We start from the raw sequence: 13,657 nt of genomic DNA on the forward strand, positions 1-13,657 counted from the left end.
TTCCATCACCATTATGAAAGACCACTGGAGTTTCTCTTTTTAACCACAGTACAGTGTTCTCGACATGGTGGTGGGTTGATAAATACTGCTAATTTTATGTGCAGCCACTTCTTAGATTCCATCATTCAAAATATTAGCCCCCAAGGAGTAACTGCCTTTCAAATTTGCCCCTTCCAGTTTCAACTTGTTTTCCCCTCAACCTTCCCGTTCCCTGAAGACTATGTTTTCGTTGGACAGAGAGAGACTTCTTATTTGCTGAGAATTTGACAGAAACCCTCCAGAGCCTTGCTGGAGAGATTTTCATTCCTCTTTCAGATTTGTTAGTTCCTATAATTATCTTTGCACCACCAGCCCCTGGATTTGATGAATTTATTTCTTAAGAAAGAACATATGTAGTTCAAAGATTTGTTTTCATTCAACTCCTAGTCAATGCCAATTTTACAATCCATCCATTCCTTTTCTGTGTTTTTTTTCCTTCAGAGTAGATCAAAATTATTTAAAATTATGAATTTAGAAAAGAAACATTTGGGTGCTTGGATATTTCAATATAACTAAACAGTTTTTTATTTGCAGGTATTGTCACCCCTCCTGTCGGAGTAGGTGAGGGTGCCAGAATAACTCTACAGGTGGTAAAATTTTCCTTCAAAACTTAAACTCTTCTTCTCCCTGCCTGCATGCAGCAATGGGGTTAAAGATCTGCTGTTATGAGTGATTTCCTCTTCTGCTATATTTTCTTAAATTGTGTGGATTCATTAGGCTTCCAACCTGAATAATTTTAAATATACTTTAGATGGGTGCTGGCTCAGAATGTGAGGAGAAAAGTGGGTTTTATTACATTTCCAACACTTCTGCAGGATCTGCACTTCAGTTAATTTAGATCACCTCCTATCATAAAACATTAAAGAAATTACCATTTCATTTTCAACCAGATTCAGAACGATGGATAAATTCCCATAAGTACTGGAGGGAACTTGGAAAGAATAGTCTACGGCATTAAGAAACACCTTGAAGTGAGGCATTTGTGGTAAAATCAATATTGATTATTAAGAGTAGAAGTGCTAAATTGAAATCAATGAAACCTTTTAAAATCCTTGGGAAAACATTAGGATGAAACTTGAATATATTGCCCTATTTAATCACTCGCTATGTTACTATAAAATGTGTTTGTAATATACTGGATGTATTACTACTAGAGTACAATTTTTTCATAAAAATGACACACTGCAGGCTTAGTTGTGATAGTCAATTGTAAGCTATCACAAGCCTAATTTAGCAGTTTACCTTAACTAATAGTTTCTTCTTTTCTGCAGTGAGCCACTTCTTAAATCTTCTCTCAGCTTTTAAGATAGCTCTTAAAATTTATGCCCCTGCCACTTAGTGGTTCAGCTTTTCTCTTCTTTTCCACCCAGGAAGCGAGATTACTACAGCTTCATTTGCAGGCGGCTAGAGCAAATCTTTAATTTGTGGGATGTCTGCATTTTAATATTTTGTGCTTATGTTTTGCCTAATTTGGAATTATTTTCATGACAAGCTGGAGAAAAAGCAAACCTTGCACATCTTCTAATTAACACCTCAGAGCGATTGTTTCAGGGATAATGGTATGTGCCAGGGATTGTAGATTGATGCTTTGGCTTTTTAAAAAAGGCCAACAGAAGGTGGAAGATGTTGAAGTTTCTAACTTGATGTTCCCTGTTGTCAGTATTGTTATTGTAATAGTTCCTAATTCTCCCCTTCTGAGCAACACTGTGGTAGGGGTATCTTGATGTTGCCATAGTGAAGTGCCCAAGGTAAGGCAGAAAAAGTGGTACAATTTTTAACAAGTGATGGTACTGTTTGTGATGGTATTTATTTGTGACAGTACTATTATCATTATCGTTATCAAATGCCATCCAATCGTTTCCAATTCATAGCAACGCTATGGATATATTTTCTCCAGAACGTCCTATCTTCTGCCACAATCCATAACCTTGCTAGCGGTTCTTCCGTTATCGTTGTTATGGTTTCTATCCATCTAGCTGCTGGTCTGCCTCTTCCTCATGTTGTGACCGTCTCACTAGGTCCATGAGGGCAAGCATCATGTTTACCTGTTGTATTGTACTCTCCCAAGCATTTAGTACAGTCCTACGCAGAAAGTCCTCAATAAATACTACTAAATTGGTTGTATTTATTACCCACCCATCAGGGCAGTGGCAGAGCTGTGAATAGAGCCCAGATTTCCTGACCCCAGTTCCATTCTCTTTCCACCAGCTCACACTGGCAACTCTTATTAAACTATAAAATGGGAATCTCCAAAGGATACTTCAGATGGATTATTCATCAGGTAGAGCATCTTTGAACTAGGGTGAATAATGCAATACTGTGTTTTGATTGCTCTTTTCTTCTCAGGAGCTGAATTCCCATTGTAGGCAATACTTTGTTTGGGCAGTAGCCAATTCAGTTGTCAGGCAAATCTCACCCTGAGAACTACATTGATATAAAGTGTCGTTACAGTAGGAGGGAATCTTGCATCCTGCTCCTTCATCTCTCTCCCTGCTCCCGTCACCCCTCCAAATTAGATCTGTCAGGTTCAATTCCACTGCCTATTCTAAAACAACAGATGGTTGCTGTAAGTCACCATTTTGTTCAGTGGCAAAATTCAATACCTAGGCCATTTGAATATGTCACAAAAGGTGAGAATAATAAATTGTGTGTGGAGACGATGAAAGCACAACCTGAGAGTCAAACGATATTTTTTTTCCCCCAGCTGCATTGAAAAATCTCCACTAAATGAACTAGGTGATTAAAATAGGTGTCAGGAATATGGGAACATACTTGTTTCTATGTCAGATGCAATCTCTTAAGGGCTCTTTAAACTTTCCACATCATGGTGTGGGCACTGTTAAAGAATGGCATGGTTTAAAATTTGCAGCTCATCCTGATCTTTAAGCCACGACAAAGTGAAAAAAAAATAAGGCCTTAGTAGAAGCCTTGCACTCTTACAGATGCTATGAGAAGACCATGGAGTTGTGTTGTGTGGTAGATTTCAAATGAACCTCTTATAAGGTTGTGTCTGCTGCATTTCACTGTATTCACAGTGTGAGGTTTCCTTAATGATATTAAGATAGGTGTACTGGGCCTGCAATTAAATAAAGCAGGGCACCTAAAGATGGCCTTCTGCAAGATGAGCAGAAGAAATAGCAGTAAATCAGGTTAGTCAGAGTCATAAAATGGAACAGTTCATAAGAGAGAGGGACTCTGCAAACAATCCATATGAGAGACTGAGAGACTCTCTACAAACAATCCAAGAGATTGTAGATTCTGAGTAATGAAGCGTGAGTTCAGTTTAACATTTTTGGCATTAAGAGTTTTCAGGGAGAGATTAAAAAGAAACCCTCTGATTACTGCCTCTCAAAATGTAGCATCCTCTCTGTAGACAAGGATGGTCTCTTCTACTTCTCCCATTAACTTAATACAGTGCCTTGATTAATTGAAACCAATTAGAGATAGTGACCGAGTGGCAGTGCATAACATACTCAGCAAATGTGTATGTATGTTATACATTATATTATTTATTTTGATTGCTCTGTAAATACTTCTATGTCTGTCTCACCCTTTAGATTGTAAGATCCTAGTGGGCTTTAGGTCATTTGATTGATTTGCATTTCGAAAGTGCTTAGTTGTGGGCAGGGAACGTGTAAACCAACACTGTTGTATTATACCCTCCAAAGTGCTTAGTACTATGCTCTGCACAACAGTAAATGTTCAGTAAATAATAATTGATTACAATGCATTATCCTGAGTGTTAGCTCAGTAAATGCTATAAGTATTGCTCTATTGTCATAAAACACTGGATTTAGAGCTGGGGGAAAATATGTATGAATGACAATCTGACTATAGTGTCTGACCCTCAAGGGGCTCACAAGCAAAGAATTGTTAAACTAATAACAAATTGGTAAAATCTCAGAGTGTTGTTTTTCTTCAATTTCAGTTGGTGTAACATTCACTGGGGAAGAGAGAGGGAAGAATCTGTCTTATCGTTGATTGATTTGCCATAGTTGTAGATGCGTTTAAATCTCTTTTCTCCTCACCTCGTATACAAGCTCACATACACACACATGACCACTTGCTTCACAACTGCAGTATCAGTAGATTCATTCACAAAAGGGAGAAAATGAAAAGCAGAGAAAGAAAACAAACAGGATTTCTTGTCCTGTGACACATTACAACACATCAAACATTTCCAATTGCTGTTTTCATCACAACCAAAATGCGCTCTGTTGTACACAGCTGTGTTTAAAAGATTGGCATTGTTTAGAGGGGAGTGTTGCTGTTAGTCTATCTGGGCAGTTTAGTAAAGCTGCTTTCTTTGAAAAGTTTGTACATTTTTGGAAAATAATTATGGGTGTAAAGGAAACTGTAATTATTGCAATATAGCCATCATTTGGGGGATTTTTTTAAAAAAGCAATGTCCTCATAAACTTATTTGAACAACCAGGAGTTTCAAGTTGCCCAGAATTTTAATCAGTTGTTACGATTTTCTTTGACTAGAGCATCCAAATGAAATGGGAACCTGTTTCTAAAAATTAAAGGGTCCCAATAGGAATTTTTGATGATACCTTGCCAACTGACTCAGTGAAAAGAATTTCTGAGTTAATGGGTAAAAAATATTATTTTACATGTTTGCCCTGATGTTAGCAAAAAGAAAGCATAAATTTCTGATGAGCTGTACTAATTTTTGCTTATAACTTGCCTTTTTGTTGCTTTTTCTGCTGAAGTCTAGCTATCCTTAGTCAAGTTGTTATCATGCCTTTCACCATGGGATTGTAACTGCTTATGGTTAATTTTTAATTACAGTACTTCAGTTACTGAAAGTTACAAAACTGCTGTTTTCTTTTTTTTTTCATTTTGCAGAAGCCTATTTCTAGATGAGTTGTTGAGTTACACTTGCCCTTGTGGTGTAATTTGACTTGCATACAGTAAGCGCTCAATAAATATGATTGATTGATTTCAATAGTAGTATAGGAATGTCCCACGCATGGAAGATGGATGAAAGTTACTACATGTCTTCTATTCGTGGGGATACAGCCACTGAAAGTAACCATCATTTTTGTTGTTTGCTCAGATCAGGTGGACCAAAACAGCAGGAAGCGCCTCTGACCGTTTTCAAGACTCAAGTGTCTTCAACGAGACTTTGAGGATTACAAATATTCAACGGCACCAAGGAGGCCGCTACTACTGCAAGGCAGAGAATGGTTTGGGTTCGCCAGCGATAAAGTCAATCCGAGTAGATGTGTACTGTAAGTAAACACTTCAGACTGCCTCAATGAGACCACCACTCTATTCTTTCTCTTCTCTATTTGCATATGTATGCATATATATATATAGAGAGAGAGAGAGAGAGAGAGAGAGAGAGTGCTCGTAAGGGTTTGAAGATGATTGATGGTGAGATGCCCCCCCAAAAGTAGTTGTTCTTCCACATTGAACATATGCAAAGATAGTAATCATATTACCAGTAAGTGCTCATATTTACTGAGCACTTACTGTGTGCAGAGCGCTGTACTAATTTCTTGCGAGAGGACTCTGTAAAGCAGTAGAGAATCATCACTAGCCCCCGCCTGAAGTCAAGCACAATGATGAGGGCTGCATAGACATGGAAACACCTGCCTTAGTGTGTTGCCTCTGTTTAGCAACTCGAGAGGTAGGTCCTGAGGCTAGGGAGGAGAGTGTATGCTCTTGATTTGCTATTCCAGTAGTGGTGATGGAAGGCACAGAGTTATCCACAGTCTCTGTCATGGCACGATGGCTGGCAATCCGATCGCTGAATAGAAAATCTGATCTCTACAGTAGGGCCGTTTTTGTCCACTTAATAAGCCATTATTTCTCTCTAGAGCTCCATATTTTAAATGTGCTTGTGACAACTTGGGAATAACCCAACAGCTCAGGCCCCTTGTGAAAAAAGCCCACAGAACAAAGTACAGTTTGAAAATAAGCATCTTTGGGTTAAGGAATGTGAGCCATTTTAGGCAGAATCTGGAAAAAAATAGGAAGAAATTCACCTTAGGTCCACAATTATTAGTCAGCAGTTATGTTTTGAAAAATCTTGTTGTTAAAGGTAGTAGTCGTTTACTAGGAAACTAACAAAGAAATTAGGGACAACAAGTTTCTCTGACAGGGACCATCAATTCAGCAAGAACAGAGTCCCTGAGGTGAACCCCAACCTGAAACACTTTGAGTGTGTTTTCGGTACATGAATTTTACAAATCTATCAATTCAACCAATGACTTTTTAACTACTTGTGATTTGCATGGTAATTGTCGTAGGTTTTAGTCCACTGCCTGAGGCTAGGATGCAAATTTGAACTTAATTTTCAGGTTTGATTTTTGGATTTGAAGAGTTTGGCATGCAGAAGACCAGGGAATCGGGCTGCACAAATTCCATAGAAGCTTGGCACTTACCTCTTTAATAAATATTGTAAGCTCCTAGAGGGCAGAGGGTATGTGTCTTACTTCTGCTGTACTTTGCCATGTACCATACTCTTCACTCACAGGAGATTTTAACCAGCTAATTATAACGATTGTGGTATTTAAGTGCTTACCGTGGGCTAAGCATTGTAGGGCGCAGGGCTGGGAGTCAAATGATCATGGGTTCTAATCCTGCCTCTGCCACTTGTCCGCTGTGTGTCCTTGAGCAAGACATTTCACTTCTCTAGGCCTCGTTTACCTCATCTGTAAAATGGAGATTAAGACTGTGAGCACCATGTGTGACAGGAATTGTATCCAACCTAATTACCTTGTATCTGCCCCAGCATTTACAGTAGTACTTGGCACATAGTAAGTGCTTAACTAATACCGTCATCATCATTATTATTACTAAGCACTGGGGGGTAGATACAGGATAATCAGGCCTGACGCAGTCCCTGTCCCATGTGATTCTCGGAGCTAGAGAAGAGCAGTCGATAAACCATGGTCATCCCAGATCACGCCATTGTGGAGTTGAAAGAAGCTTCTATCAGTCCTCCCTGCAGCTTCAGGCAGGGGGTACATGAGACCATTCAGTAAAGCAGAGTGGTATTCTCTGCTTCAACCTTTCTGGGGAATGAGATTCAGTCCCAAGTCCAGGTCACAGCAGGTCTGACTTCTTTTCTGAACAGTGTCGTGGCCGTCTCATCTGCACTGCAGATTTCCGTTTCATATTCCAAACGCATTCTAGACATGGAACTTTCACTGGCTACAATGAAACTTTGAGCACGGGATGAGTGTGGAATACAAAATGTAAAGACATCTGCAATATGGCTTATAATTGCAACACCAAGCAGGCCCTTTCTACTGTGCGGCAAAAACTGGTTTGAGTTTGCCAACAGTGGACAATGAGATGGGTCATAAAATGAAATTTGTCCCTGAACAAAGTCATATCTGTCCTCCATTTAAATTTGACCTATGTGTTAAATTGGGGGTAGTCAGTGTTCCAGAAGAACACTTTCCTTATTGTCGGAATTGGAAATTCCTGATACGTCTCAAGTCTTCATATACACAAAAGCGTTTTGTCTAGGTGGATGCTTTGACACATTTGTTGAAATATACTGAACATAAATCTCTTGGGGAAGACGCGTTTACCTGGAGTCGCGATTTTGGCAACCCTTTCAAAAATTGCTGGTGATGTAAAATAAAATGAAAAAATCCAACATGAGGTGATTAATTTTGTAAATCTCTTTTCTGTCTGCTTGCCCTGAAATCTTTTTTGCAAGCAGGGAATGTGTGTTGTGGTGGTGTACTTCCAGGTGATGAGTATAGTTCACTGCATCCTTTGGGTATTCAATAAATACTATGAATACTAGAGCAGGAGTCAATCAATCAATCAGTCGTATTTATTGAGCCCTTACTGTGTGCAGAGCACTGTACTAAGCGCTTGAGAAGTACATGTTGGCAACATATAGAGACAGTCCCTACCCAACAGTGGGATCACAGTCTAGAAGGGGGAGACAGAGAACAAAACCAAACATATTAATAAAATAAATAGAATAGATATGTACAAGTAAAATAAATAAATAAATAGAGTAATAAACATGTACAAACATATATACATATATACAGGTGCTGTGGGGAAGGGAAGGAGGTAAGACGGTGGGGATGGAGAGGGGGACGAGGGGGAGAGGAAGGAGAGGGCTCAGTCTGGGAAGGCCTCCTGGAGGAGGTGAGCTCTCAGTAGGGCCTTGAAGGGAGGAAGAGAGCTAGCTTGGCGGATGTGCGGAGGGAGGGCATTCCAGGCCAGGGGGATGACGTGGGCCGGGGGTCGACGGTGGGACAGGCGAGAACGAGGCACCGTGAGGAGATTAGCGGCCGAGGAGCTGAGGGTGTGGGCTGGGCTGTAGAAGGAGAGAAGGGAGGTGAGGTAGGAGGGGGCGAGGTGATGGAGAGCCTTGAAGCCAAGGGTGAGGAGTTTCTGCCTGAGTCTTCTGTTTTGCAGTTGCAGCTGAGAAAAGGATGTGTTCCTTGATCCTTTCATACGTAAATTGGATTCTTTTTGAATTTAAGTGAAAGAAGTATCAATTTTCAACAAGGTTTCTCAAAGTAGATTTCCTGTAGCATAGTGTTTCAGATATTGTTCCTTTATTATTCATGTTTTTGCTGATGAACTATCATTAATCACGTAATGGTCACAATGAAGATCCCAACTGATTTGGTCTCTCGTACCAGCCAATAGCCTGCCAAACTTGTCTAGTTTTTGGGTTTTTAGATGACTGAATATTTTCATGTTTTGTTAGGCTCATAAAAGACATTCACTTGGCAGCCTGGGACCCTGCATTTATATTGATGTTATTGGCCAGGAGTAAACATAATGTAGCCAAGAGATGGAAAAATTCATCATTGAATTTTGCTGCTTCTTTCCTGATCTTTCTGGGTATACCCTTTCTAGTTAAACATGTAAACTGAAATCCATAGAATTGTACTTTTAATTAAAAGATGCTAGATTTGAATGTGTTGCTTTCTAGTTCTCTTTAATCTATAGAATCTACAGTCATTACTTCTGAACATGCAGATAAAACATTTTACATTCCTTATATTCATGTTTAAACCATCTTAGACTGTACATGTCTTTCATATGACATTTGACTGTTCCGGGGTCATGGAAGACAACATGCCACCGCATTAGAGCTTTAACAAATAATTATTTTAATTTTATTTCTACTGCCAGTTCCTTTAAGAATCTATCCATATCCTATGTGATTTTTGTAAACTGCAGTAATTACCCTGTCAGCCTTGATATTTCCAGACTGGAGTCTTTAAACCTTTTCAGTTGCCTTAAGTAGGGAAGCTGTTCTACCCCACAGATATTTTAGTTCTCCTTTTCCATACGCATTTCGTCTCTGCAGTTCATTAGATTTTAAGTACTTTGCAGCCAGGATCTGTCTTGTACTTTTAATATCATCTCCCCAGCACTTAGCATAGCACTCAGCACCTAATAGATGTTCAGGGAACACTACTGATTGATTTGGGATTACATCAGTTTAAAAAAGATTTTGCATTGCATGCTGGCTCACACTTTTCCTTATGTAGACTGGAAGATGCTCTTGAATGTACCAAGCGTGATACGTGCCTAGACTTCTGAAATATCTACTGTTGTTTACGGAGGTGGATTCTGCCTGTAAGCTGTCCCTAGGAACTGATGAAAGAGCAAATGTCTGGGATCCTGCAGTGAGGTTGTGAGGAGACAAAAAGAGCCTGTCTCCATCCTGACCACTGCCTGAGCATCTGCTACCCACTGCTCTCTGGCGTCCTTTCTCTTTGGAGGATGAGAGGAGACCTGGAGTCCATGTCATCTCGTCTCCAGCACTGAATTGATGAGACAAAAAGGGGACCCCTTGATCCATCTGGCTTCAGCTCCAGAGACGTTGAGGAGGACATCATCATCGTAATAATAATGATAGTGGTATTTGTTAAGCACTTACTATGTGCCAAGCACTGTTCTAAGCACTGGGGTAGATACAAGGTAATCAGGTTGTCCCATGTGGGGCTCACAGTCTTAATCCTCATTTTACAGATGAGGTAACTGAGGCATAGAGAAGTTGTGACTTTCCCAAAGTCACACAGCTGGTAAGTGGCGGAGCAAATATTAGAACACACGACTTCTTACTCCCAAGCCCACGGTCTTTCCACTAAGCCACGCTGTGAGAGGGAGGGCCCATAAAGAGAGGAGACTGAAAGGAGGGAGATGGGAAAGAGAGTGGGTGTACCTTGGATCCCCAACTTTTTTTTAAATGATATTTAAGTGCTTACTATGTGCCAGGCACTCTTCTGAGTGCTGGGGTGGTTACAAGATAATCAGGTTGGACACTGCCCCGTCCCACACGGGGCTTACAGTCTTCATCTTCATTTTACAGATGAGGTAACTGAGTCACAGAGAAGTGAAGTGACTTGCCCATGGTCCTACAGTGGACAGGTGGTGGAGCCAGGACAAGAGGCCAGGTCCTTCCAACTTCCAGGCCCATGCTTTACATGGTAATAATAATAATAATGATTGTAGTATTTGTTAAGCCCTTACTATTTGCCAGACACCATACTAAGCATTGTACTAAGGATCTAAGGGCATCAAAGAGAGGGTGGGGCTTTAAGAACTTCTGGGACAAGTGTGGAGGCTAGAGACATTGCCACCGGAGTGTGTGTTACAGTGAAGGAACAGGCAATGAGGGAACTGGGAATTCAGAAGGAAATGGCCAGAAAGTGGGTGATTCTTGATGGAATTAAAAGTTTCGTCAGGGGGCTCAGCAGGCTGATAGGTTTCCTGAAATTCTAGAGGGTGGGCTAGTTGTATGAGCACTGAATGGAGCAGGTTATTTTGAAGCCCCACACTTTGATTGAAAAGTGGTTTGAAATCCAACCACATGACAGCATTCATATTCTGGATTTCTAACTAAAATGAAAGAAACACCAAATGTAAATTAGAGAAACACTTAGCTTCCCACCTGCCTAGCAGCTGTAGCAAACTGAAATGATAGACACCATCTTTCAGGAAAGGTTACTTCTTTTAGCAACTATGAGATTTTGTTACCGTCGGCATAGCTATGGATGGAAGAAAGGAGATGCCTGCCTTAATGACTCTATTTTAGGAGATTTTGACTATTCTCTTTAATTGCCAGGAAAAGCTTTATACATTTAGTGATTTCTGAAATATTGCTATGGGAGGGATGGTAGTGAAGCTACTAACAGAAGAGAAGAATACTTTTTCAAGAACCATAATTTGAGCATGAAGTTTATACTCTGAGAGCATTGCTCAGCTGGTGCATTCTTTATTACTGAGGGTTATCAGGAGAACATTTTAAATGATCAAGCTGATACATGCAAGACAAGTAAAAGACCAATTTTATCTATAAAATATGTTGAAGGATTATAACATTAAGAAATATACTCTCTCAGAAGTTTTTAAAACTGCTCCAAAAAGTTAATTTTCTGAAAAAGAATGACTATTTATGGAATGGGTTTTGCTGCTGTTGTGCTTTCCTGAGCACTTAATATAGTGCTTTGTACCCAGGCGACCCTGCTCGATGATTACCATTGGTTGGTTGATTGAATCATAATCGTTGTATTTTGATAAAGGACACCAAAGAAAATAGGGGAACAGTGGGTAGGAGATGCTCATGCAACAGTCAAGACGGCAGAGAAATCATACAGTGAGGCTTGCCAGAGTCAGCAGGTCAGGTCTTGTAGAATCAACTGGTATTTCAGCGCTTAAATAAGATGCAATTTATTTAAATCTCCCCCGACCACCCTCAGAGATCAGTAAAGGGAAAATGGCTTAGACTCTAATAATGCGTTTTGGACTTTGGGGATTCTGTCTTTTTCTGTGACACCCTTCTTGTAAACCCATCTCTCTTGCATAAAGCTATCTAGGGATTTGTCCTCTGGACCAAAGTGATGTTATTTTCCCTTCTTCCCTGGCAAAAGGATTGAGAAAGACTCTCTCCAGGCCCTGATGCATTATGTGAGCAGTGTGGCTTAGTAGATAGAGCACGGGCCTGGGAATCAAAATCCCTGGGTTCTAATCATGGCTACACCACTTGTCTGCTGTGTGACCTTGGGTAAGTCACTTAACTTTTCTGTGCCTCAGTTACCTCATCCATAAAATGGGGATTAAAATTATGAGCACTATGTGAGACAGGGACTGTATCCATCGTGATTAACTTGTACCTACCCCAGTGCTTCAAACAGCATGTGGCACATAGTAAGCGCTTAACAGGTACCATTATTATTATTGTTATTTTGAGCAAAATTAAAAACTACCCTTTTCATTCCTGCTTGTTTCTGAACAAAATGTTTGAGTATTTTGTAAAATGCAGTTTCTTTGTCTTTCACTAAATTGCTCTTGAGTAATGCATTGAATTACTGCATCATCCAAACATTTTGGCTTATGAAGAGGGGAGGAAGAGCAAAGAAATTGAGATTTCTTGTTGTTGTTGTTTTCAAAGTAACGGTACCAAGTATGGTTTCCCTGTCCTGAAGCAAGAAGTTGAAAATTTTATGTTTGTAAACCATCTTGACATCAGCGTGTAGAACTCTCCATTGAAAAAAGTAGATGTTGGATTGGAGGAACTTTTGTGATTTATCCACATTAGATCAAAGTTGGATTGGAGGAACTTTTATGATTTATCCACATTAGATCAAGTAGGTTTACCACTACAAAATGGCAGAAATAGAAAAATATGTTTTCCTCCCTCCACTGCTGGTAGGGAGGAGGGAAGGAGGTACACATTTATATAGTTTTCGAAGCTTCAATGTTTCTCTAAGTTGAGGGACAGATGCTGTTTTGAATTGCTGAAGCTACATTCTACCCAGTCACTAGTGGGTACAATTATCTGTTTATTCAGACAACATTTTTGAGAATTCAGCCAATTAAGACTGAATTTGGTTAAGCTGTCTTGATTGGAATGTCAAAGCGAAGATGAAAACATTAGTAAAGAACCTTCATTGTGAAGAAATAGAATTCAAAGATATTTTTACTTGGCATTTTTTAGCAACCATTTGTTAACATGCTCAACACATATTCATGTCTGTCATCTTCCCTCAATTTAAGCAGTTCCTGTGTTTCAGACAAGGAAAACAAAGATGCATTGAAATGAGATAGATATAGCCAAACCTTCACAGGCTTCGGAGTATACAGATAGGGAATAAAAATTGTCATTCTGGACCCCATCCTGTGTCCATATACTCCAATAAAGCCATGCACAGTGTAATTTCCAAGAAATGAATGCACTCAGTTCTTCTGAAATATCGGAATTACTGTTCCTGATGAATCCTGCATTAGGAAAACTTGCTCTGTATATAACATGCAGGTCTGGCGAGGAGCCATGTGAACAGGGACATTTTATTCTATGGAGATGAGTCCACTGAATAAATCAGGAATAGTTTTCTCTTGGAAGGGGAAAAGAAACAAAATGTGTCAGCCCTATTCACTGTTCACGTTTCAGATGCATAGGAGGGCAAAATCTAAAATTCAAAGACAAATTCATCTGTGAAAGGGGTAGGCTTATAGTACCACTTTGATACCAAGACCACCACTTGAAAGTTGAAATTGATTGAAATTGAAATAAAGAGGGTGTGCTTTCCCCATTTACAGAACAGATTCAAACTAAGAAGAGAAGAGGCCTATTTTCTAGTTTATTAAGCATCATTTTCCTCAGGTTGGG

At 39.8% G+C, this 13,657-nt stretch overlaps 1 protein-coding gene across 2 annotated transcripts in view; it reads left to right on the forward strand.

Moving 5' to 3' along the window:
- The window catches only part of MDGA2 (MAM domain containing glycosylphosphatidylinositol anchor 2), a 460,928-nt gene that overhangs the window by 242,237 nt on the left and 205,034 nt on the right, over positions 1-13,657 (forward strand). Inside the window, exon 3 of one of the 2 annotated variants that reach the window (XM_038756395.1) lies at positions 5,102-5,276. In XM_038756395.1, the coding sequence (XP_038612323.1) occupies positions 5,102-5,276 (175 nt within the window). Of the gene's footprint in view, positions 1-5,101; positions 5,277-13,657 lie in introns of those variants that run through there. The other variant, XM_038756396.1, reaches the window with a different exon arrangement.

The sequence above is a fragment of the Tachyglossus aculeatus genome, chromosome 14 (genome assembly GCF_015852505.1).
Source record: "Tachyglossus aculeatus isolate mTacAcu1 chromosome 14, mTacAcu1.pri, whole genome shotgun sequence".
Taxonomy (NCBI): Eukaryota; Metazoa; Chordata; class Mammalia; order Monotremata; family Tachyglossidae; genus Tachyglossus; species Tachyglossus aculeatus.